The sequence below is a fragment of the Anomaloglossus baeobatrachus genome, chromosome 6, assembly GCF_048569485.1.
Source record: "Anomaloglossus baeobatrachus isolate aAnoBae1 chromosome 6, aAnoBae1.hap1, whole genome shotgun sequence".
Taxonomy (NCBI): domain Eukaryota; kingdom Metazoa; phylum Chordata; class Amphibia; order Anura; family Aromobatidae; genus Anomaloglossus; species Anomaloglossus baeobatrachus.
Window position 1 is genome coordinate 414,268,095 of NC_134358.1, and position 26,649 is coordinate 414,294,743.

The 26,649-nt window shown below is 44.9% G+C and overlaps 1 protein-coding gene across 1 annotated transcript in view; it reads right to left on the bottom strand.

The window, feature by feature from the left end:
• The window catches only part of LANCL2 (LanC like glutathione S-transferase 2), an 88,426-nt gene that overhangs the window by 57,431 nt on the left and 4,346 nt on the right, over nucleotides 1-26,649 (bottom strand). The window contains exons 2-3 of the mRNA XM_075315152.1: nucleotides 2,110-2,227; nucleotides 1,655-1,862 (exon numbers count right to left, since the gene is read on the bottom strand). Coding sequence (XP_075171267.1) covers nucleotides 1,655-1,862; nucleotides 2,110-2,227 — 326 coding nt within the window. The remainder of the gene's footprint in view (nucleotides 1-1,654; nucleotides 1,863-2,109; nucleotides 2,228-26,649) is intronic.

Here is a 26,649-nt window from a genome sequence, read left to right on the forward strand (position 1 = left end):
CTGCTCTCAGATTAAAGAGAACCTGTCATCAGGATCACAAATGATAAAGTAAAGGAATGTGCATAAAGGTGCTGTTCTACTGATTTAAAGGGAACCTGTCATGTGCAATATGCACCCATCAACATAAGCAGTTCTGGATGTATATTGCTAATCCCTGCCTAATAGTCCCTGTATACACATGCATACAGTAGATAAAGACGTCTTTAGAAAAAGTATTTCTAAAGATCCTTCATGATATGCTAATGAGGCCAGGGACTAGTAGCAGGGGCATTAGTTGCAGGGCTCATACCGCCCTCTTAGCATGTTAGCACTCCCACAGGGGCGTACTTACATGCTAAGGGGGCCAACTAGCCAAGGGAACTAACACCCTTGCGACTATTCCCTGGCCTCATTAGCATATCATGAAGGATCTTTAGAAATACTTTTTCTAAAGAGCTCTTTATCTATGCTAGTGTATGCAGGATTAGCAATATGCACCCAAAACTGCTCGTAGTTCTGGGTACATATTGCACCTGACAGGTTCACTTTAATAGGTACCTTCATTGTAGAAAGCCGCAGCCTGGTTATTCTGCAGCATGTCAATTCTTTCAGCAATTTTCAGCTTTTTTTTTTCAACATTAGAAAGCAATTAGGAAATGCTAAAATGCTGCAAAAAAAACGTAACCATGCGCTTTTATGCATTTTTGTGAATAAAACTAACTTTACTAATCATGCACTGTAGACAAATCACACATATAATGTGCACCAAAAAAATACAACATAAAATCAGCAAAAAGACAGCAATTTCCTTATTGTAACTAACGCCTTAACAGCAAAGACAGCAGGTTTTGCTTTCAGAAAAAGCAGCAAAAAAGCAACATGTGAACATAGCCCGAGGTTGTTTCTTTACATTGCTTCCACCTAATTAAGTAGCCAAATCTGCACCTGATTTCTCAAGAAATGCCTTAAGAACAGTCACATTGCTTTTTTCCACCCTGAAAAAACAGACATTAAAAACAGCACAATGTGTACAATAGGTGTGTTTTATCATAGAAATAAATAGGAAGCTTATTCACCGCTTATTTTAATATTTTATGGGGATTTGGGATCAAAATAAGTTTTAAAATCCCTGTAAAAAAAACTCCATGTGAACACTTATAAGACTTAAAAGGTTCCCCTGCTATCATCTTAGTGCCAAATACTCCCTTAAGAGATCTTGTAGAGTCCATGCCTGAATGGGTCAAAGGTGTTTAAGGTACACAAGAGGGACCTACACAATATTAGATGGTCTTAATATTATGGCTGATCAGTGTATATAGACTTTTGTGAGCATTGACAACCCCATAAACATCCGGAGCTGAACTTACACAGTAATTAATCAGTGACTGCTCATTGCACTTGTGTCAGCAGGATACTGAGCGCGGAGATTCATTGCTCCCTTGATATTGAAGAGATAATCTATGGAAGTGTGTATAATTTAGCCGTGTCTGATTTGCATATGGACAGAGATGGGCTGGTATGGTCATTATTTTGCCTCTGTATTTGTAAGCCAAATACAAGAATGAATCCAAACCTTTTTCTCTATAGGTTCCACGACAAAAGAAGGACCAAAATCCTGCCATGAAGAAGAGCCAGTAGTGTGTATGTTAGTAATCTTCTCAAAGTTTGCTCTTACTTTGTAATACAATCCTTGGATTCAGCCTGATTTTGAAGTTTGTGATGGACAACAGCGCCTACAGCGAGCGGGCCGGCATCTCCGCACAGGAAGGTGACTCTTCGGCCATTGAGGTTCCGCAGAATTCTCTTCACATAATCAAGAGAACGCTGCAAATGAGCCTGGTCCTTGGTGACACGATACATCTGAAGGTAGAGCAGGGCTATGCCTACGAGAGAACAGCAATAAAGAGGCTTCAAAACACTACTTGATAAAAATGTCTATAATACCTATAAAAAAAAAATATTCTGTATTGCAGCAATAGACTGCCTCAATAACATCTCCGCATCATCATACATATAACAATTCACTAGAATTGGATGTTTGATGGTTAATGTTGTGCCGGATTTTTACTATAATACCCAGGCCATACATGAACTATGAGGGCTATCATATGTATCTGGCATTGCACCCACCTGTATATCCAGTATAAGTAGAGCAGTCATGTGGATCAGCAGTCTTCAGACCTTCCTCCATTTGTTGTAGCAAATCGCTAATTTTCGACTGGATGCGTCTTGAAAATCTTCCTGTTATCTAAGAGAATGTATATTATGTGAGCTTTCAGAAAAAAATAATTAAAGGGAATCTGCCGGCAGGTTTTTGCTACCTCATGAGAGCAGCATGATGTAGTGGCAAAAACCCTGAATCCAACGATGTACCACTTGGATTACTGGGTGCAGTGGTTCTGACACAATCTGGGTATATTTTATATATTTTATATATATATATATATATATTATATATATATATATATATATATATATATATATATATATATATATATATATATATATTACAGTACAGGCCAAAAGATTGGACACACCTTCTCACCTCTAGAATAACTATTAAGAGGGGACTTTGTGCAGCAGGCCTTGATGGTAGGAAACCACTGCTAAGGACAGACAACAAGCAGAAGAGACTTGTTTAGGCTAAAGAACACAAGGAATGGACATTAGACCAGTGGAAATCTGTGCTTTGGTCTGATGAGTCCAAATTTGAGATCTTTTGATCCAACCACCGTGTCTTTGTAGAAAAGGTGAACGGATGGACTCTACATGCCTGGTTCTCACCGTGAAGCATGGAGGAGGAGGTGTGATGGTGTGGGGGTGCTTTGTTGCTGACACTGTTGGGAATTTATTCAAAATTGAAGGCATACTAAACCAGCATTCCTACCACAGCATCTTGCAGCGGCATGCTATTCCATCCGGTTTGCGTTTAATTGGACCATCATTTATTTTTCAACAGGACAATGACCCCAAACACACCTCCAGGCTGTGTAAGGGCTATTTGACTAACGAGGAGAGTGATGGCGTGGTATGCCAGATGACCTGGCCTCCACAGTCACCTGACCTGAACCCAGTCGAGATGGTTTGGGGTGAGCTGGACCGCAGAGTGAAGGCAAAAGGGCCAACAAGTGCTAAGCATCTCTGGGAACTCCTTCAAGACTGTTGGAAGACCATTTCCGGTGACTACCTCTTGAAGCTCATCAAGAGAATGCCAAGAGTGTGCAAAGCAGTAATCAAAGCAAAAGGTGGCTACTTTGAAGAACCTAGAATATATGACATATTTTCAGTTGTTTCACACTTTTTTAAGTATTTAATTCCACATGTTTTAATTCATAGTTTTGATGCCTTCAATGTAAATCTACAATTTTTAGAGTCATGAAAATAAAACTCTTTGAATGAGAAGGTGTGTCCAAACTTTTGGTCTGTACTGCAATTATTTATATATATATATACATATATATGTATATATATATATATATATATACATACACACACACACACACATGCATACATATACACACACACACACACACACATACACACATTAATATATATATATATATATATATATATATATATATATATTATAGACAGTATATACACACACATATATGTCTGTAGACAGTGATCTGCTGATCACAGCAGGGGCTGTGCAGGGCTTGGTTACCTCTAGCTGACCAAGTCTGGCAATGATAATCTCCTGAAGCTAACACAAACATTACAGGTAAAACAATAATGCATAGTGTGATAAGAGACACATTGCTGAAATCTCTGTGTTAACCATTACAGCATGCTGTTTTCAGATTACATTGCAAAAACCTGATGACAGATTGCCTTTAAAACATTTCAGAAGTTTTGATCAGTAGTGGTCCAGTTGCTGGGGTCCCCAAACATCATTAAAATGAAGTGGCAGGTTTCAATGGAGATAACAGAGGGGCTCATAGAAAGCTTATGGAGACAGTCTTCAGCTAATTTAGTCTACCCGATTCGAGTGGTGTTTAGCTGAGCACATCTATGGCTGGCCATATACATCAGATTGCTGTTGACTGAGCATCACTCAGCTGGTAGTCTTCTCAGCTGACTTTCCCATACATAAGCGCCTTGTTCGGCCAAGCGCTCCTGTGTTCCCTAGAGGAAAATTGCAGGCTGACACGTCAGCAGGTGGCTTTTCGCCAGTAAAACAATGCAATCAGACATGCACAATCAACATCTCCCTCAACGATCAGTCAGATGGTGACCCATACAAATTAGACTGTTGGTTGAACCCGTCGATATCGGTTGGATTAAGCTGAAATTGGTAAAATGTGTAAGGGTGCCTTAACCTATGTTGCAGCAATCAGTGGAGAGATCAGCACATGAACCCTCACAGATCAGACTTTCTGACATGTCACAATGATACAAATGTAAAATGCCAACAAGTGAAATACGAAAATAGAATATTCTACACCATTTGTTGACTGAGCTCAGTCAGCATATTTATCATAATTCAAAAGTGGTGTAAATTGTGGTGGTGTTTGTTGGAAATCCAAACCTGCTCTTCAGTATAGGTTTCAGGAACAGTTTGAAATTGCACCAAATTTATGTATGTTTTTCCCACACATAAATACAGTGTGTGTGTGTGTGTGTGTGTGTGTGTAAAAAAAGAATTGATTTGAAAAAGAAAATGCACCCTCTGACAGACTATGACAACTGTAAACACTGCGTTTAACAAAGAAAATGCCAAGGTACAGCAGACAACTGGGGGCTGATATTATTAGGGTGGGTAGGCCCATCGTTTTTTGGCCCTTTCCAGCCTAACAACAGCAGCCCACAGCTGCCCCAGAAGTGGCGCATCCATAAGACGCACCAATTTGGCATCGAAACCAGCTCTTCCTGGCAATCGGGGTAATAAGGAGTTAATGGCAGCCAACAGCAACCACTAATCCTAGATTAATGATGGCAGTCGTCTATGAGAACCCGCCCCATCACTAATCTGTAAGTGAAAGTAAATAAACACGTACACCCCCAAAATTATTTATTTGGAATAAAACACAAAAAAACCCTCTTTCACCACTTTATTAACCCCTAAACAGCCCTTCAGATCTGAAGTAATCCACACGAGGTCCCACGGCGATTAAGCTCTGCTACATCTCTGTCCTGTCACAGCGAGCACCATACAGCATGATTGCCCACTGACAGCAGACAGAGCTGCGCGATGAGAATTAACTCGAGTGACACAGGCAGTAGTGCGGGGCCCGCAGTTGCGACGTCAGAGGGTCACCCGAGTTCATTCTCATCGTGCGGCTCTGTGTCATGGCCCAATTTGCAGTCACAGGTGAAGGACTCCAGCAGTGACCAGAAATCACCTGAGTGATGGCACCGCTGATCACTTCAGTCACTCGGGTGATTTGCTGTCACAGGTGGAGGACTCCAGCTGTGGCTGCGGCTAACCTGAGTGACGTCACCGTTGATAGCGCGACTCACTTCAGTTGCTGCGTGGAGTGCACAGTGGGCAGCCTTGTTCTACAGCGCTCACTGAGAGTGTCAGATGTAGTAGTGCTGGAAGCGTTGCGGGACCTCGTGTGGATTACATCGGACCTGGAGGGGTGTTTGGGGGCTTAATAAAATGGTGAAAGAGGGTGGCTTTTTTGTCTTTTATTTCAAATAAAGGATTTTTCAGTATTCATGTTTATTTAGTTTCACCTACAGATTAGTGATGAGGGGGTGTCTCAGATGCTTGCCATGACTATTCTATAACTTAGTGGCAGCTATGGGCTGCCATTTACTCTTTATTACTCCTATTTTATGAAGGGCAGAATGGGACTAGATTAGATGAGGGAGGTGAGGTGATAGCCTCACCTAAAGAAATGCGTTTTTAGGGCCCGCTTAAAGGTGTGGATGTTGGGAATTAATCGGATTGTTCTTGGTAGTGTGTTCCAGAGCATAGGCGCAGCTCGTGAGAAATCTTGAAGACAGGAGTGGGAGGTTCAAATTATTGAGGATGTCAGTCTTAGGTCATTAGCAGAATGAAGGGCACGAGTGGGGTGATAGACAGAGATGAGGGAGGAGATGTAGGGCGGTGCGGAACTGTGGAGCACTTTGTGGATCAGAGTGATTAGTTTATATTGGACTCTGTAGCGGATAGGCAACCAGTGCAGTGATTCGCACAGAGAAGATGCATCAGTGAAGCGGTTGGAGAGGAAAATGATCCTGCCTGTGGCATTTAGAATGGATTGGAGAGGGGAAAGTTTAGTAACAGGGAGACTAATTTGTAAAGAATTACAGTAATCCAGGCGAGAATGAATGAGAGCGACAGTAAAAGTTTTTGCAGAGTTAAGGGCAAGAAAAGATCGAATTCTAGAGATGTTTTTGAGGTGGAGGTGACATGATTGAGCGAGTGAACGAATGTGGGGAGTGAAGGAGAGATCGGAGTCAAATATAACCCCAAGACAGCGGGCGTGCTGCTGGGGAGTAATGATAGAACCACAGCAGAAATGGTAATATTGAGTTTGGGAAGGTTGAGAGAGGGAGGAAACATTAGAAGTTCAGTTTTTGACAGGTCCAGTTTTAGCTAGAGGGAGGATATGATGTGGGAGACAGTAGACAGACAATCGCTTGTGTTTTGTAATAATGCAGGAGACTATGTATACAGTTGGGTGTCATCAGCATAGAGATGGTACTGTAAACCAAATCTGTTGATGGTTTGTCCAATAGGGGCAGTGAATAGAAAGAAAAAGGAGGGGGGGTTCGAGGACTGAACCCTGAGAAACCTTGACCGTAAAGGGAAGAGGAGAGGAAGAGGAGCCGGCAAAAGATACAGTGAAGGAGCGGTTAGAATTCTCTATAGGTCTTTGGGCTGGGTTCAGATCAGGACACACTCATGACCACTGAATCACTTACACTCTGCTCATATTCAGAAATATAACAGTTTCCTTAGATGTATGTTTTGGATCACTTATGATGGAAAAGTGTACGTATACCAAGTGCACGTATACCAAGGGCACGGAGTGATCTTCTCTTTCAATATAGAGTAGGACACCTGTGAATTCATGTTACCATCAATGAAATGTAGCTCCCCGATACCAGCAGCACTTATGGAGCCCAACATAAGGACACTGCCGCCACCATGTTTCACTGTAGGCACCATGCATTTTTCTTTATATTTCTCACCTTTATGACCCCATACAGTTTTGAAGCCATCAGTTACAATAGCATTTGTATTGGTCTCAACACTCCCAAAGTGAGTATAGAGTCTCAGTAACTCTTATTTTTCCACATGGGCCCTGACAAATTGTAGGGGGGCTATTTTGTGCATGGAGTTTAGTAAAGGCTTCGTTCATGGACGACATCCATGCATGCCATTCCTTTGCAATTTATGCTGTATTGTGTAAAGGGAAACAGTCACCCATGGTTTGTCTTTCTACTTCTATTAAATGCAGTTTACTTGCATGTCTTGTGTGCAATTTGTTTTGTTTTTTACCTTTTTACACGTTTTATTGAACTTATTTTTTCATGCAGTCCCACTGTGGGATATGATTTTTTCCTCACTTTGACGACTGATCTCACGTGCTGCTGTACTCGTGAGATCAGTGTCAGTGACTCACTGACAGCCTGTAATACCCAACTTATAGATGGATCTTACATGCCACAGTACTGCCACAGTACTGCCACAGTACCGTGGGGTCATTATTATTGCGGGGGCCGATCCTGCTTTAGGCGTCTTTTAACCACTTAGATACCGCTGTTGCAATTGACAGCAGTATTTAAGGGGTTAATCGGCTCCAATCAGTTCCAAAACCGATGTATGGAGGTGTTACAATATGTGGGGCACAATATATGGGCACTAAACTGGCATACTTGTAAATTCTCACCATCATCATGGGTGACTTTAACATCCCCATTGACACTTCGCACTCATCTGTCTCTAAACTTCTAACACTCGCTTCCTCCTTCGGCCTCACTCAATGGTCCTCTGCAGCTACTCACAAAGATGGCCACACGCTGGACCTCATCTTCACTCGCCTCTGTTCCCTATCTAACCTCTCTAACTCACCTCTCCCCCTGTCTGACCACAACCTACTCACATTCTCTTCCCTCTCTTCTCCAAGTACACAACCCCCCCTCCACAAACTTTCACACCCCCGCAGAAATCTCAATCACCTTGACTTACACTCACTTTCTCAGTCTCTTTTCCCTCTTGCAGACATTGCTTCTTCACACGATGAAGATGCTGCTGCCACTTTATACAACACCACCATCTCTGCAGCTCTCGAATCAGCTGCCCCCCTCACACACACCAAAACCCGCACAATCAACAGGCAACCCTGGCACTCGAGTCAGACTAAAGAATTGAGACGGGCTTCCAGAATTGCTGAGCGCAGATGGAAGAGGTCTCATTCCACTGAGCACTTTGTTACATACAAACATACTCTCACCACTTTCAAGTCTGCACTCACTGCTGCAAAACAAACCTACTTCTCATCTATCATATCCTCTCTATCTCACAACTCTAAACAGCTATTTAACACTTTCAACTCTCTTCTCCGTCCCCCGGCAGCACCTCCATCTCCTCTCATCTCAGCTGAAGACTTTGTCTCTTTCTTCAAGCAGAAGATTGACAACATCAGAGCAAGCTTTGGCCCACCAAAGTCACACCTCACAACTACTCAGCCTTCTTCCTCCAAATCCAGCTTCTCCACAATGACAGAAGATCATCTTTCCACTCTACTCTCAAGATCACAACCTGCCTGCTTGATCCACTCCCATCCCACCTCATCCCCAATCTCACCACAGTCCTCCTCCTGACCCTAACCCATCTCTTCAACCTCTCACTAACAACTGGTGTATTCCCTTCATGCTTTAAACATGCCTCAATCACACCCATCCTCAAAAAGCCCTCCCTTGACCCTTTCTCTGTGTCAAACTATCGCCCCATATCACTTCTCCCCCTACGCCTCAAAACTACTGGAACAGCATGTCCATCTTGAACTGTCCTCACACCTCTCTTCCTGCTCTCTTTGACCGGTTACAATCTGGCTTCCCGCCCCATCATTCCACTGAAACTGCCCTGACGAAAGTCACTAACGACCTACTAACCGCAAATGCCAAGCGACACTACTCTGTTCTCCGCCTCCTGGACCTGTCCTCTGCCTTTGACACAGTAGACCACTCCCTTCTATTACAAATTCTCTCATCTCTCGGCATCACAGACTTGGCACTATCTTCGATCTCCTCATACTTATCCAACCGAACTTTTAACGTCTCCCACTCTTACACCACTTCTTCATCTTGCTCTCTATCTGTCGGGGTCCCCCAAGTTTCAGTTATTGGACCCCTGCTGTTCTCCATTTACAATTTCGGCCTGGGACAGCTCATAGAGTCCCACGGCTTTCAGTATCATCTCTATTCTGATGATACGCAGATCTACCTCTTTGGACCTGACATCACCTCCCTACTAACCAGAATCCCACAATGTCTGTCTGCTATTTCATCCTTTTTCTCTGCTCGATTCCTAAAACTGAACATGGACAAAACAAAATTCATTGTCTTTCCTCCTCCTCACTCAACCCCCCCTCCTGACATATCCATCAATGTCAACGGCTGCTCACTTTCCCCAGTGCCACGCGCTCGCTGCCTGGGAGTAATCCTAGACTCTGATCTCTCTTTCAAGCCACACATCCAAGCCCTTTTCACCTCCTGCCGCCTCCAACTCAAAAATATTTCCCGGATCCATACATTCCTTTCCCAAGAAGCTGCAAAAACCCTAGTACATGCCATTATTGCACCTGGATTATTGCAACCTCCTGCTCTGTGGCCGGCCTTCTAACAGTCTCGCACCCCTACAATCTATTCTAAACTATGCTGCCCGGCTAATCCACCTGTCCCCCTGATACTCCCTGACCTCTCCTCTCTGCCAATCCCTTCACTGGTTTCCCATTGCCCAACGACTCCAGTTCAAAACACTAACCATGACATACAAAGCCATCCACAACCTGTCTCCTCCCTACATCTGTGACCTTGTCTCCCGGTACTTACCTGCACGTAACCTTCGATCCTCACAAGATCTCCTTCTCTACTCCCCTCACATCTCCTCCTCCCACTATCGCATCCAAGATTTCTCCCGTGCCTCCCCCATACTCTGGAATGCTCTGCCACAACACATCAGACTCTCGCCCACCTTGGCAACTTCAAAAGGAACCTGAAGACCCACCTCTTCCGACAAGCCTACAACCTGCCATAACCCTCAGTCTGATACAGCGCCGCACAATCAGCTCTACCCTAACCTACTGTATCCTCACCTATCCCTTGTAGACTGTGAGCCCTCGCGGGCAGGGACCTCTCTCCTCCTGTACCTGTCTGTGTCTTGCATTGTTTATGATTATTGTACTTGTCCCTATTATGTACACCCCCTTCACATGTAAAGCGCCATGGAATTGATGGCGCTATAATAATAAATAATAATAATAATTCTCCAGAAAAATAGTGAGGTGTGGATGCTGCAAAATAGTTACTGCAGTTGGCGGCACGGTGGCTCAGTGGTTAGCACTGCAGTCTTGCAGCGCTGTGGTCCTGGGTTCAAATCCCACCAAGGACAACCTCTGCAAGGAGTTTGTATGTTCTCCCTGTGTTTGCGTGGGTTTACTCCGGTTTCCTCCCACACTCCAAAAAAAAACATACTGATAGGGAACTTAGATTGTGAGCCCCGATGGGGACAGTGTTGCCATTGTATGTAAAGCGCTGTGGAATTAATAGCGCTATATAAATTAATAAATATTATTATTATTATTATTATTATTTCCAGGTCCCAAAGTTATAAAATTCTGTGAGGCACCTATGGGTTCAAAATACTCACTACATGATCAATTCCTTACACAGTGACGTTTCCAATATGGGATTACCTGTGGGGTTTCTGCTGATCTGGCACATCAGGGGCTCAGCTCATGCTCAGCTCATGTAGGCCACATTATAATCAAATGGAATTTGCATTCTAAATACCGAGTCACGTTCCTTCCCATCTATCCCCGCAGGATACTCAAATAGTAGTGTATAGACACATATGGAGGTACTCCCACATGTGGTAAAAATTGCATAACAAATCATCCTGCTATGTTCTCCTGTTACCCTTTGTGTAAATTAACATTTTTAGGCTTAAGTAAAATTTTAGTGGAAAAAACCCTACGATTTTCATGTTTGCAGCCCAATCTAATAAAAATGATGTGTAATTTGTGGGTTAAAAATACTCATCACACCAACAGATGAATTTATTATAGGGTTTAGTTTGCCAAATGGGATCACATGTGGGTGTTTCAACATTTTTGGCACCTCAGGGGCTCTGCAAATGGAACATGGCCAAATTTGTGCTCCAAAAATCAATTAAGACTGTTTGCTTTCCGAACCCTGCCATGTGCCCAAACATTAGTGTTTGACAATTTCTGGGTTATCACTGTGTTCGGGAGAAATTGAGTAACAAATTATGGGGTCTATTTTCTCCTATTATCCATTGTCAAAATTACAAATCTTGGGCCAAAATAACATTTTAGTGGAAAAAACTGTAACTATCATTTCCATATCAACATTTTAAAAAGTTCAGCGAAGCACCTATGGGTTAAAAATGCTTAACACACACCTACATAAATTCTTTAATGGGTCTAGTTTCCAAAATAGTGTCACTTGTGGGGGGTTTCTGATGTTTTGGTACTACAGGCGTCCTGCAAATGCAACATGGTGCCTGCAAGTTATTTCAGCCAAATTTGTGTTCCAAAATTCAAATGGCGCGCCTTCTCTTCTGAACCCTCCCATTTGTCCAAACAAAGTTTCCGACCACATGACGGGCATCAGCACGCTCATTAGAAACTGGGTAACAAATTTTGGGGTCCATTTTGCTGTCTTACTTCTTGTAAAAGTGAATAAATTGGGGCTAAAACAAAATTTTTAGGTAAAATGTAATTTTTTTTATTTTTTTCATTCCACATTGCATTTATTTCTGTCAAGCACCTGAAGGGTTAATATAATTCTTGGATGTGGTTTTCAGTACTTTGAGGGGTGCAGGTTTTATAATTGTGTCCCTTCTGAGTATTTTCTGTCACCTAGGCCTCTCAAAGTCACTTCACATAAGGTGTGGTCTCTAAAAAATGGTTTTGTAAAGTTTGTTGGAAAAATGACAACTCGCTGATAAACTGTGAACCCTTCTAACTTCCCAACAATTAAAAATAATGGTTCAATAATTGCGCTGATGTAAAGTAGACATGTGGGAAAGTGTTATTTCTGAACTATTTTGTGTGAAATAACTCTCTGCTTTAAGAGCATAAAAAATTAAAAATTTGAAAATTGCGAAAATTTCAACATTTTTGCCAATTTTCCGATTTTTCTATTAATAAAAACGCAAAAAAAATGTACAAAAATTAAAAACTATCATGAAATACAATATGTCATGAAAAATAATTATTATTATATCATAAAGTGACGCTGGTCAGAATGGTAAAACCTGGCCTGGTCATTGAGGTCAAAATTGGCTCTGTCATTAAGGGCTCATTCAGATGATGTTCCCGTTTATCCTGGTCAGTTCCTTTACTTCCATGTGTCACCAGTTTCTGCAAAAAATAAATCAGTGTCCGTTCCGTTATTATGGAACATGTCCTATTCTGTTCCGCAATTGCGGACCGTGACACAATACAAGTCAATGGGTCCGCAAAAAAACTTGGAAACCACACGGAAGCACTTTCGTGTGACTTCTGTCTATCGGTACCCCTGCAGTCTGTGTCCCACTCCTCCGCCAACCTCACAGCTGCATGCACAGCAGTGTGCGAGCAGCTGCGGGGATGACAAGCGCCGACATCAGGAGGTTAGCTCATATTATCTGCTGTGATGATCTCTGGTGAACTCGTGTCATCAGCGCTCGTCACCGAGTTCCATGCCCACAAGGATATCACCTCAAGCCTCGCGAGCAGCCCGAGGCTGTGACTAGCGGTGACAAAAGCAAAATCTGCAAGCAGAATGATAGTGCCCAGTAGTCCAGAATAGAGCAATTACAATAGCAGGGACTAAAACTTAACTTTTACTTATCAATTAAAAGAATAAAGTGCAAATGCAAAATTACATATAAAGTGCCAAAGAGACAAAAAATGGAATAATCTCACCCGATCTTTCTCCACAGGCAAGGATAACCACCAATAAGATTAGAGAGGAAAAGATGGGCCGGAAACACTGGGGTATATCATCAGGCTGTCATGTACAAAAACCCCTGTCGTGCCCCATGTATCAGCTTCCGCCATGACAAGGGCAGCACCCTAGTGAGCTGTCTGCCCCGCAACCTCATCAAAAAGTAATGCCCTCCCAACGTGTTTGCCTCTCATTAAAGAGAGTTCATCAGGGGAGAGAAAAATATCCATATATCAACCTGCAGTGGCAGGGATTGGAACAATTTAAGGTCCAAAAACCTGTGTGTGCAAAGATAGATGGTGGTACACTACAGATTAGCCCATCCATACATATATACCTACTAAGGTGACATCACCAGCCACTCGCTATACTTCATGTGACAATGCGGCGGTCATAAAATCAGTGACGAGAACTGACGTCACGAGGTCAGGGAGTGCATCACCGCAGGTAATGAACTGAGCTAACCTCAAGACATCAGCGTTCATCATGCCCTGCGGTGACGTGGCCTGACCTAATGATGTTATCTCAGGTCAGTGCACTGCTCTCCCAGCCAAATGAGAACATTGACAGCGAATATGGATCGTGGTGGGACCTCTTTATTGGATTACGCCAAACCTGGATTTGTTTTTTTCCTTTCAATAAATTGGTGAAAGAGCTATTTTTAGGCTGGGGAGCATCCAATAACCGTTAACCTCCCTAGTCTGAAAATACCAGACCACAGCTGTCCGCTTTACCTTGGCTGGTGATCCAATTTGGGGGGACCCCATGTAGTTTTTTTTTTAATTATTTATTTATTTTTTGGCTAAGTACAAGGCTAAACACCCTTTAGTGCCACATGAAAGGCACTAAAGGGTACAAGATTACAAAATGCAGGGTAGTGAGACATTATACAGTGCTGGCCAAAAGTATTGGCACCCCTGCAATTCTGTCAGATGACACTCAGTTTCTTCTTGAAAATGATTGCAATCACAAATTCTTTGGTATTATTATCTTTATTTATTTTGCTTGCAATGAAAAAACACAGAAGAGAATGAAACAAAAATCAAATCATTGATCATTTCACACAAAACTCCAAAAATGGGCCAGACAAAAGTATTGGCACCCTTAGCCTAATACTTAGTTGCACAACCTTTAGCCAAAATAACTGCGAACAACCGCTTCCGGTAACCATCAATGAGTTTCTTACAATGCTCTGCTGGAATTTTAGACCATTCTTCTTTGGCAAACTGCTCCAGGTCCCTGAGATGTGAAGGGGGCCTTCTCCAAACTGCCATTTTGAGATCTCTCCACAGGTGTTCTATGGGATTCAGGTCTGGACTCATTGCTGGCCACTTTAGTAGTCTCCAGTGCTTTCTCTCAAACCATTTTCTAGTGCTTTTTGAAGTGTGTTTTGGGTCATTGTCCTGCTGGAAGACCCATGACCTCTGAGGGAGACACAACTTTCTCACACTGGGCCTTACATTATGCTGCAAAATTTGTTGGTAGTCTTCAGACTTCATAATGCCATGCACATGGTCAAGCAGTCCAGTGCCAGAGGCAGCAAAGCAACCCCAAAACATCAGGAAACCTCTGCCATGTTTGACTATAGGGACCATGTTCTTTTCTTTGAATGCCTCTTTTTCTTCCCTGTAAACTCTATGTTGATGGCTTTTCCCAAAAAGCTCTACTTTTGTTTCATCTGACCAGAGAACATTCTTCCAAAACGTTTTAGGCTTTCTCAGGTAAGTTTTGGCAAACTCCAGCCTGGCTTTTTTAAGTCTCGGGGTAAGAAGTGGGGTCTTCCTGGGTATCCTACCATACAGACCCTTTTCATTCAGACGCCGACAGTAAAGGCCGCTTTACACGCTGCGATATCGGTACCGATATCGCTAGCGTGGGTACCCGCCCCCATCTGTTGTGCGACACGGGCAAATTGCTGCCCGTGCCGCACAACATCGCCCAGACCTGTCACACTACTTACTTGCCCGGCGATGTCGCTGTGACCGGCGAACCGCCTCCTTTCTAAGGGGGCAGTTCGTTAAGTGTCACAGCGACGTCACAGCTGCGTTACTGAACCGCCGCCCAATAGAAGCGGAGGGGCGGAGATGAGCGGGACGTAACATCCCGCCCACCTCCTTCCTTCCGCATAGCGGCCGGGAGACAGGTAAGGAGAGGTTCCTCGTTCCTGCGGTGTCACACGTAGCGATGTGTGCTTCCGCAGGAACGAGGAACAACCTCGTTACTGCTGCAGTAACGATTTTTGAGAATGGACCCCCATGTCACCGATGAGCGATTTTGCACGTTTTTGCAACGATGCAAAATCGCTCATAGGTGTCACACACAATAGCATCAATAATGCGGCCGGATGTGCGTCACCAATTCCGTGACCCCAACGAGTTCGCATTAGCGATATCGTAGCGTGTAAAGCCCCCTTTAGTACGGGTTGACACTGTTGTACCCTCGGACTGCAGGGCAGCTTCAACTTGTTTGGATGTTAGTCAAGGTTCTTTATCCACCATCCGCACAATCTTGCGTTGAAATCTCTCGTCAATTTTTCTTTTCCTTTGACATCTAGGGAGGTTAGCCACAGTGCCATGGGCTTTAAACTTCTTGATGACACTGCGCACCGTAGACACAGGAACTTTCAGGTCTTTGGAGATGGACTTGTAGCCTTGAGATTGCTCATGCTTCCTCACAATTTGGATTCTCAAGTCCTCAGACAGTTCTTTGGTCTTCTTTCTTTCCTCCATGCTCAATGTGATACACACAAGGACACAGGACAGAGGTTGAGCCAACTTTAATCCATGTCAGCTGGCTGCAAGTGGGATTTAGTTATTGCCAACACCTGTTAGGTGCCACAGGTAAGTTACAGGTGCTGTTAATTACACAAATTAGAGAAGCATCACATGATTTTTCAAACAGTGCCAATACTTTTGGCCACCCCCTTTTTTATGTTTGGTGTGGAATTATATCCAATTTGGCTTTATGACAATTTTTTTTATTTTTTCATTGAAGACAAAATAAATGAAGATAATAATACCAAAGAATTTGTGATTGCAATCATTTTCAGGAAGAAACTGAGTATTCTCTGACAGAATTGCAGGGGTGCCAATACTTTTGGCCAGCACTGTATATGTCTTTCTCATCCATCTATCTATCCAGCTATCTATCTTTCTAGCCTTTGACTGTATGTAACCTTCTCTCCGTTTTTTTTGCGGTCCCCAAAAATAACGGAAGGCACACGGACCATATACGGAGTGGAACGAATGAGTTCACATGGATGCATCCGTGGAAAAACAGGTCTGTTTTTTGCGGACCACAAAAACAGGACGGTCATGTGAATGTACCCGAAGGGGTTAAAGTGGTTGTCTGTTGCTTTAGATTGATTCAATATTCTTAGGGGTACTTTGCACGCTGCGACATCGCAGGCCGATGCTGCGATGCCGAGCGCGATAGTACCCGCCCCCGTCGCAGCAGCGATATCCTTGTGATAGCTGCCGTAGCGAACATTATCGCTACGGCAGCTTCACATGGACTCACCTGTCCTGCGACCGTCGCTCTGGCCGGCGACCCGCCTCCTTGTTAAGGGGGCGGGTCGTGCTGCATCACTGCGATGTCACACGGCAGGCGGCCAATAGGAGCAGAGGGGCGGAGATGAGCAGGATGTAAACATCCCGCACACCTCCTTCCTTCCGCATATCCTACGGAAGCCGCAGTGACGCCGGTAAGAGATGTTCCTCGCTCCTGCGGCTTCACGCACAGCGATGTGTGCTGCCACAGGAGCGAGGAACAACATCGGACTGTCGCGTCAGCGTAATTATGGATTACGCCGACGCTGCAGCAATGATACGATTACGACGCTTTTGCGCTCGTTAATCGTATCATCGAGCCTTTACACACTACGATGTCGCATGCGATGCCGGAAGTGCGTCACTTTTAATTTGACCCCACCGACATCGCAGCTGCAATGTCGTAGTGTGCAAAGTACCCCTTAGGTTAGGTTATCAACATGAGATTGTCGGCAATGCAACACCTGGCATGCCTGCTGATTGACTGTTCTTGGTGCCGGATGTATGTGCTGTTGCAGAGCGGAACTACAAATAACATGAATCGATGTGGAGGTGCAGTACCTGGCTGTGACCATTACATACAGTGGTTGATGGAACTGTGTAGTTCAACTTTGCATTTTAGCACATTTGGCTGGCACCAAGAATAGTTGATTGGCGGGGATGTCGGATGTCGCACCTCCACCTTTCTGATATTGATGACCTATACTGAGAGTAAACCATTAATATAAAATACCCGATTAACCTTTTAATGGTTTGTTGTTTGTGTTTGATTTAAAACATAGTTTACTACCGATATGAAGCCAATCTGAGCTGTAAGGCTATGTGCGCACGTTGCGTAAATTCATGCAGTTACGCTGCGCTTTGCAGCGCAGCGTAACTGCATGCGTCCTGCGTCCCCTGCACAGTCTATGGAGATTGTGCAGGGGCCGTGCGCACGTGGCGTCTCAGAGCGCAGCGCTTCGGCTACTGCCGAAGCGCTGCGCAAAAAGAAGTGACATGTCACTTCTTCCGTGCGCTTTGCCGGCAGCTCCTGCTCTGTCTATGGCAGGAGCTGCAGGCAGAGCGCACGTTCTCGCCGGCACCATGCGCTTCAGAACGGAGCTTTTCAGCTGCGCTCTGAAGCGCACCTTTTACGGTGCTGGGCTAGTACGCAGGTTTTTTTTTGCAAAAATATCACTAACATCCAATAAGATCCAAGAGAGCTGGACCCCAGTGTAAAACTTTCCATAGTACCCTATTGACCTATGGGGCAAATTATATGTTTATTTACAAGCTTAAAAACACCAGTGTGCCCCAGTGTGATTCACAAAAACAAATCAAAAATCACATGAAAAGCTAAACTAACCCTATAGAGGACATAATACTCATCCTTAAAAATCCTGGCAGGGCAGGTAAAGTGGCATCTTATGGGCACTGATGCTCTTCGGTACAGCTCACCCTGTTACCAATGTTTGTCTGTGGATACTGTATGGCGGTGTGCCCACTAATTAGAGCCCATATATTGGACCATGCAGTGTATTTCCAGAAACCACCTCTTTAAATTAGCTTCTAGGGTGAGAAATGTGAGTTCTGGATGAAAGGAAGAATATAGAATATTATCAAAACCTCTCACTAAGAAAAACAACCAAACTGAATGCCTGATTATTTCTTTTCACTTGGAACACAACAAAGTATTCTTGAAAGTTAATCATTCCTGACTCGCTGCTGTCAATCTGCTCAAAATTAATGAAGGAAATGTCCATTGTGGGTAAACGTTATGGTGGACAAGTTACGAATCTGACAGATGACGCAGATCCTTTCTGGGGAAAGACAGCTACAAGGGTAGAATACCTCCTGGGATGGCAGGAAGTCAGAGTCGGCTCATCTCACAGATGCTCTTCCTTGGAATCCTATCGATCCGCCAGGACATATTGATGCCAGGATAAAAGCCTCACTGACTTGGCAACATAAAGGTAAAGCACTGAGGTTAACTATTCAAGGCCTGATAAAAAATGTTCCTGTGCTGAGATTATGTTAAGTCAATTCTGTAACTTATTATTATTCCAAGATCTATTGATTAACTCACTCACAACTAATGACGTACTTACACGTCATTGGTCATGTATGTCCCTTTAATGCGGACTCGTGAGGCGAGCCCGCATTATTCCAGTACATGTCGGCTGATCTGATTAGCTGACGTGTGCAGCTAACAGGTACGAGTGGATCGGAGATTGACCTGCATGTGTAAACTAGTTAGATTGCGTTGTCAAATCTGATAGCGCGATCTAATGCGCCGGTGGGGATGGCGGTTCTCTTTTTTACACTGTTGAATCAATGATGTTCTGTATATTCAATGATGTTCTGTATATTCAAAGTCACTGCTGCAGCCAATCCGTGGCCTTAGCAGTATACAGGACGTGACTTAATGAAGTCAGTGATCGACACAGCAATGTGCAGTTAGAAGCACGATAAGGAGGATTGGGGACGTGGCACTAGAGTGTTCATGGATAATGAAGGCGATTGTAATTTCTCTTGGTAATTGTAGGACTTTAATTGGATTTGCGAAGATTTTTAATAACTCAGAAAAGCCCTTTAAAAACTATGCTACGTACTCAATACATTATTGTGACATGCTAGCAAATGCCTCGCGTGTTACAATTCACATGACAACCACTGGGTGGCAACATGGACACATATAGCATAAGCATCTCCCAACAGAGTATTGCATAATACAGTCTTTACTTCAAAGCTGATCATCTCCTGCCACTCATCCCAAAATATGTCTAGCCAGGAGGAAACCAAGACACATGTATAATCTCATTTCCATACTCCTCATGAGGATATCCCTTCGGGATCTCTACCAGACAGAGGTATTTTTAGCATTTCCACTTCGGCAGATACAAGCACTTCAATTTGTGCGCTACTATTATAAAATATTAGAACTAGTAGACATTCAGTAGAATGGAAATGAAGAGCGGCACAATACACAGGGTAACACATTAATAATTGACACTGAATATATATTCCCCATAGAGATTTACTGCCAGACTTTCATCCGTGGTGATATTCATAGGGGATCTGCCCCGAGACACTTATGTTATAGACATATCTGGTGTAATGTAATGCCGGAGCTCTAAGGGACAGGTATGCCGAAGATATCAAACTAGAGGGACGTTTATATAGGATTTTACACAAACAATTTGAATTTGTTTTCTGGGACTTCATTGCCTTACTTTAGAATTGGTCATCAATAGTGAGTGAACACTCCCATGCTTGAGTGCTCAGGTGTTCGAACAAGCAGTAGGGCGCTCGGATGGGAGCGACTAAAGTACAGAGTATAATGGAAGTCAATGGGGGACTCAATCATTTTTCCGGGAAATCCTGTGGAGTTCCCCACTGACTTCCATTATAGTCCATACGCGAGTCACTCCTGTCCGAGCGTCCAACTGCTCATTACGAGTACCGAGCCCCTGAGTATGGTAATGCTAACTCATCACTAGTCATCAATACCAGATCTGTGGGGCCAAAGGCCCATGACCCACCTCCAATCTGCTGATTTAAAGGGAACCAATCACCAGGATTTTCGCATATAACCTAAAGCCAGTGCTATACTGGCACTATTAGGCTGCTTATATTGGGGCTGATAACACAAACTCTCTCCTGTTCACCCGCACCAAAAGATAATATATTTAAATTATTCCAGGAGCCCCTCTGTCCTGAAGCCGCTCAATCCCACGTCCCAGACATTTTCTTAAAGTTCAATGCCAAGTTCAGCACGGGGCAGAAGCAAAATGGCCAGGAACCTGATGATAGCTTAATAGAACTATCTAAATAAGTATGTGTGTACATAAGGAGTAACACTATCTGGCCATTTTCCCCTCTGCATGTTCTATTATGAGGGGCTGCTGATAAGTCTTTGGCTTTGTGATCTTTTTTTGTTTCTATGGTAACGAATGTTATATCACATAAAAACCTTATGTGTCTATGCACGCAGGAAAACAAAATGGCGGAGTCTAATGCGATATTCACAGCAACTGAGAGCAGAGGAGGGATAAATTTCTTGTTTCTGCAAGGAAAGTCCACGAAGGATATTCATGATGATATGTCGCAGACATTGGGGGATCAATGCCCTTCATATTCCACAGTTAAGAACTGGGGTTGCCAAATTTAAAACAGGCCATTGCAGCACCAATGATGATGAACGTCCTGGACAACTGAGAGTCGTTGTTGTTCCGGAGATCGTCGATGATGTGCACAACCTCATACTGGAGAATCAACAAATTTCAGCTAAAGCAATAGCAGACATTATGGGGATTTCCCGTGAACGTGTTTATGTCATTATCCATGAACAATTGGACATGAGGAAGCTATCTGCGAAGTGGGTCCCGAAATGTCTGACAACAGATCAGAGAAGCGTGTGAGTGAAAACTTCCCAGTCCATTTGTCAGCGTTTCTGGACTGATAAGAACTTCCTGGATCGACTGGTCACTATGGATTAGACCTGGATTTATTTGTATGACCCTGAAAACAAAGAGCAGGCAAAAGAGTGGAGGCACAGTGGTTCTCCTCGTCCAAAGAAGTTCAGGGTGCAAAAATCAGCCACTAAAGGTGATAGTGTCTGTGTTCTGGGATAAGGAGGGTGTGCTGCTAGTGGACTACCTTCAAAAGGGTTCCACCATCAATGCAATCAACATTGAACTTTTGGACCAATTGAAGGCAGCTCAGAAGGCCAAAACGGGCGGCAAGCTGTCCAAAGGAATCTTGTTCCTGCAAGACAACGCCTCCGCTCACACTGCACAAGCGACCACGGCAAAACTGGCAGAGCTGGGCTTCCAGCTGGTTGACCACCCACCTTATTCACCAGATCTAGCTCCCTCCGACTATCATCTGTTTCCAGACCTGAAAGAACACCTCAAGGTACTAAATTTCACACCATTTCTGATGCTATGGCTGCTACGGATGCCTGGATCGAGGCACAACCGAAAGGCTTACAGAACTTGGAAAACCAATGTAAGAAGTGTGTTGACATCAGTGGAGAGTATGTGGAATAAAAGTAAAGTTTCATCATTTTATCTTGTTTCTTTTTGGGTAAGCCATAGACTTATCAGCAGCCCCTCGTATTTAGTTGTCAATGAGCTAGTGGGTGGAGACCAGCCGCCATGATGTCTCCTATGCACGGCATACACAGACATAGCGGATTCCTGCTCTCCCGTCTTATGACAGATACAGTGATAAGGGAAATAAATATGTAACAAGAAAAGCATAAAGATAAAACAAAAATAGAAATATTTAATATATAAAGTGATAATAATAATAATAATATAATAGTCATCCTCTAAACATATGGAAAGCCCTGTCCCAATGCAGTGCCCCGGACTAGGGTATGTGAAATTACCCCTTTGGTGGCCACCACGTACATGCATGATGTGAGTGAGTGCGTTACCTCTAAATAGAGTGGGCTCTGGAAGTCTGTGCATTGCCAGTGCCGGCTCTGTTACATATCCAGCACCCAAGAGGAAGAGGTTAAAGGGGTTGTCCAATATTGGGCAGCCCTCCTGTTAATCACCATGTTTGCCTCATTAGGAAAAAAAACAAACACTTATACTGTAATTGCATGACAGAATCTACGGCCTTGTGACCCCAGCTCTAGCCGTGCTATGTTAAAGAGGTTTTCCACTACTAGGACAACCCCTTCTGAATCCACACGTTTCCCCGAGGTTATATAATAAAGCTTACACTCACCTCCCGTCCCAGCGCCCTTCCAGCAGTGTCAAGCCTTGTGGTGCCAGGACTCACATGGGGTTGTGACAACACGTAAACCCCACGTCCAATCAGCACCGTCCTCTTTCTCTCCACCTTCTTATTTTAGCATTACACATTATCTGTCCTGGGTATCATAACATGGGGGGACCCTGCACCAATTTGTTTATTTAATTTTACACTATAAGGAGCAAGTGAAAAGGTTTTTTACCGAGTTAGTCAGTTGAAAAATTATTGAATGTTCTCAGTGAGAGAAACAAAATTATAATCTTGTGATACCTTTTAATGGCTAACTAAAATAAAGTGATGTTACAAAGCAAGCTTTCCAGACATCTCAGGTCCCTTCATCAGGCATGGTATGACAAAATATCTGAAACTGGACTAAGCTTAAAGTGAACCTGTTATCAGAAATTTAGCTATAAAGCTAAAGGTTCCCCCCTCTGCAGCTCCTGGGCTGCATTCTAGGAAGCTTCCTATAGTTCTTGTGGCCCCTTTTATACCAAAATAAACACTTTGTAAACTTGTACCTTTTCTTATGCAAATTTCGTAAATCTTCCATGGGGGCGGGCTGCCTGGGGTCCGTTGCTGTCCTCCTGCCGATTTACGCTGCCCCCGAACGCTGAATTTCAAAGCTCAGGACGCCGCCCCTGGGTGCCCGTGGTCCCGCGCATGCGCTGTTCCACTGTAGCGGTGCCGTGCACTGTGTGCACGTGTGACCGCTGGTGACGCTTTGCGCGGGCACGAGGTTATGGGCGGCGCTGTGAGTGTCATCAGCAAGTGCCGCCCATAACCTCGTGACCGCACTTTCCCCTATTACTCCAGCGTTATGCGCAAGCGCTCGCTGGCCAGATGACCGGACGTCACCTGCTGCTGAGCAGGATGGGAAAGAGGTGACGTCCGGTCATCTGGCCAGCGAGCGCTTGCGCATAACGCTGGAGTAATAGGGGAAAGTGCGGTCACGAGGTTATGGGCGGCACTTGCTGATGACACTCACAGAGCCGCCCACAACCTCGTGCCCGCGCAATGCGTCACCAGCGGTCACACGTGCACACAGTGCACGGCACCGCTACAGTGGAACAGCGCATGCGGGGGACCACGGGCGCCCAGGGGCGGCGTCCTGAGCTTTGAAATTCAGCGTTCGGGGGTGGCGTAAATCGGCAGGAGGACAGCAACGGACCCCAGGCAGCCCGCCCCCATGGAAGATTTACAAAATTTGCATAAGAAAAAGGTACAAGTTTACAAAGTGCTTATTTTGGTATAAAAGGGGCCACAAGAACTATAGGAAGCTTCCTAGAATGCAGCCCAGGAGCTGCAGAGGGGGAAACTTTTAGCTTTATAGCTAAATTTCTGATGACAGGTTCCCTTTAAGGAATCCTATTCGGAACACCTACAATACTCATTATTCACAACATCTTTGCTACAGAACCTCGGAGAGACTACGGAATCACCTTATTCATGTTTTCTACAGCGTCACACAACATAAACCATATGAAAGTTGTCATATTAAAAGGCAACTTCAGATCACAGAGCCATCGCAGGGTCTGGGAATACAAATTCATCACAATGTTTAAAGCTGGGTTCACACTAAGCGGCAGCGACAACGACGTCGCTGTTACGTCACCATTTTCTGTGACGTAACAGCGACCTTGTAAGTCGCTGTTATGATCGCTGCTTAGCTGTCAAACACAGCGACGCAGCAGCGATCATAACGTCGCTGTGCTACATGTGCAGAGAGCAGGGAGCCGTGCTTAGCGCTGGCTCCTTGCTCTCCTAGGTACAGTACACATCGGGTTAATTAACCCGATGTGTGCTGCAGCTACATGTCACAGTGCAGAGAGCAGGGAGCCGCGCACACTGCTTAGCGCTGGCTCCTTGCTCTCCTTGCTACAGTATACATCGGGTTAATTACCCGATGTGTACTGCAGCTACATGTGCACAGAGCAGGAGCCGGCACTGGCAGCAAGGGCGGAGGCAGGTAACGAAGGTAAATATCGGGTAACCAGGGAAAGGTCTTCCCTTGGTTACCCGATGTTTACGCTGGTTACAGCTTACCGCAGCTGCCAGACGCCGGCTCCGGCTCCCTGCTCGCTTCATTTCGTCGCTCTCTCGCTGTCACACACAGCGATCTGTGCGTCACAGCGGGAGAGTGACGACCAAAAAATGAAGCTGGACATTCAGCAACGACCGGCGACCTCACAGCAGGGGCCAGCTCGTTGCTGGATGTCACACACAGCGACAGCGACGGGACATCGCTGCAACGTCACAGAAAATGGTGACGTAGCAGCGACGTCATTGTCGTTGTCGCTGTGTGTGACACCAGCTTAACTCTGTGGACACAGGACTCGAACCTGTCAGGAGGATTAACGGCCGATTACAAAATCTGAGGAGTCATTCCAGAGACTCACCAGACCTCTGATCCTACATGGATATGGGGACAATAAAACTCACACCACTAATCAAAGCTAATTAAGGATTCACTTTCTAAGCTTAGTGTTTATTTAAATGTCTTTTATTATGCCATCCCTCTGCTCTGTTTGTGCATATATTTGTGTTTCTTCAGATATTTTGTCATACCATGCCTGATGAAGGGACCTGAGATGTCTCGAAAGCTTGCTTTGTAACAAAAATTGTTTACAATAACTGAAGTCCTCAGTGGTTGATACCTTTTAATGGGTAACTGAAAAGATGGTAATAATAGCAAGCTTTCGAGACTACTCAGGTCTTTTCTTCAGGCTCAATATAACACAAAATCTGAAGAGTCACATATTTATACACAACAGGACATAGAATGGGGCAGTAAATGAAACAAGTTATGTGAAGCAGAACTATCACTATGGCAAGAGGCCAAGCTTTGTAACATCACTTTATTTTAGTTAGCCATTAAAAGGTATCACAAGATTATAATTTTGTTCCTCTCACTGAGAACATCTATATATATAATTGCCTTATTCTGTCTGTCTGTCTGTCTGTCTGTCTATCTGTCTGTCTGTCATGCTCCAAAATTGTGTCCTTACGGTGACACAAAGCTGATTGGCCGCTGGGCTCGCCATGGCCCCGCCCCCCCACACGGATTGGCCTCTCGCCCCGGCTCTCTGCAGGCCCCGCCCCCCTCACGCAATGCACGCTCGCTCTGGCCCAACTGACACGGAGCTCCGACTCCCAGGTGAGTACACACACACACATCAGATCACACTCACTCTCACACACACCTCACACATCACATCCACACACTCACAACATCCTGGGATATCGCTTGCTTCTACACCGGCTCCGTCACGATCCCAGCAGCGCCAGACATAACCTTGCGATGCTGGGATCTTGACGGAGCCCGTGAATGCTGGTAACCATTATACACATCGGGTAACTAAGGTCCCTTGGTTACCCGATGTGTATCATAGTTACCAGTGTACACCGGCTCCCGGTACACATGTGCAGGGAGCCGGCATTATACTCCTCTCCCCCCAGGACTACTCCTCCTATTACAGTCCTCCTATTATACTCCTCTCTGAGTATAATAGGAGAACTATTATAGCATGGGGGATGTAGCACGATGGGGTGCGCAGCATGGGGGATGTAGCACGATGGGGAGTGCGCAGCATGGGGGATGTAGCACGATGGGGAGTGCGCAGCATGGGGGATGTAGCACGATGGGGAGTGCGCAGCATGGGGGATGTAGCACGATGGGGAGTGCGCAGCATGGGGGATGTAGCACGATGGGGAGTGCGCAGCATGGGGGATGTAGCACGATGGGGAGTGCGCAGCATGGCAGATGTAGCACGATGGGGAGTGCGCAGCATGGCGGATGTAGCACGATGGGGAGTGCGCAGCATGGCGGATGTAGCACGATGGGGAGTGCGCAGCATGGCAGATGTAGCACGATGGGGAGTGCGCAGCATGGCGAATGGAGCACGATGGCGGGTGCGCAGCATGGGGGATGTAGCACGATGGGGAGTGCGCAGCATGGGGGATGTAGCACGATGGGGGATGTAGCACGATGGGGGATGTAGCACGATGGGGGGTGCGCAGCATGGGGGATGTAGCACGATGGGGAGTGCGCATCATGGGGGATGTAGCATGATGGGGAGTGCGCAGCATGGCGGATGTAGCACGATGGGGAGTGCGCAGCATGGCGGATGTAGCACGATGGGGAGTGCGCAGCATGGCAGATGTAGCACGATGGGGAGTGCGCAGCATGGCGAATGGAGCACGATGGCGGGTGCGCAGCATGGGGGATGTAGCACGATGG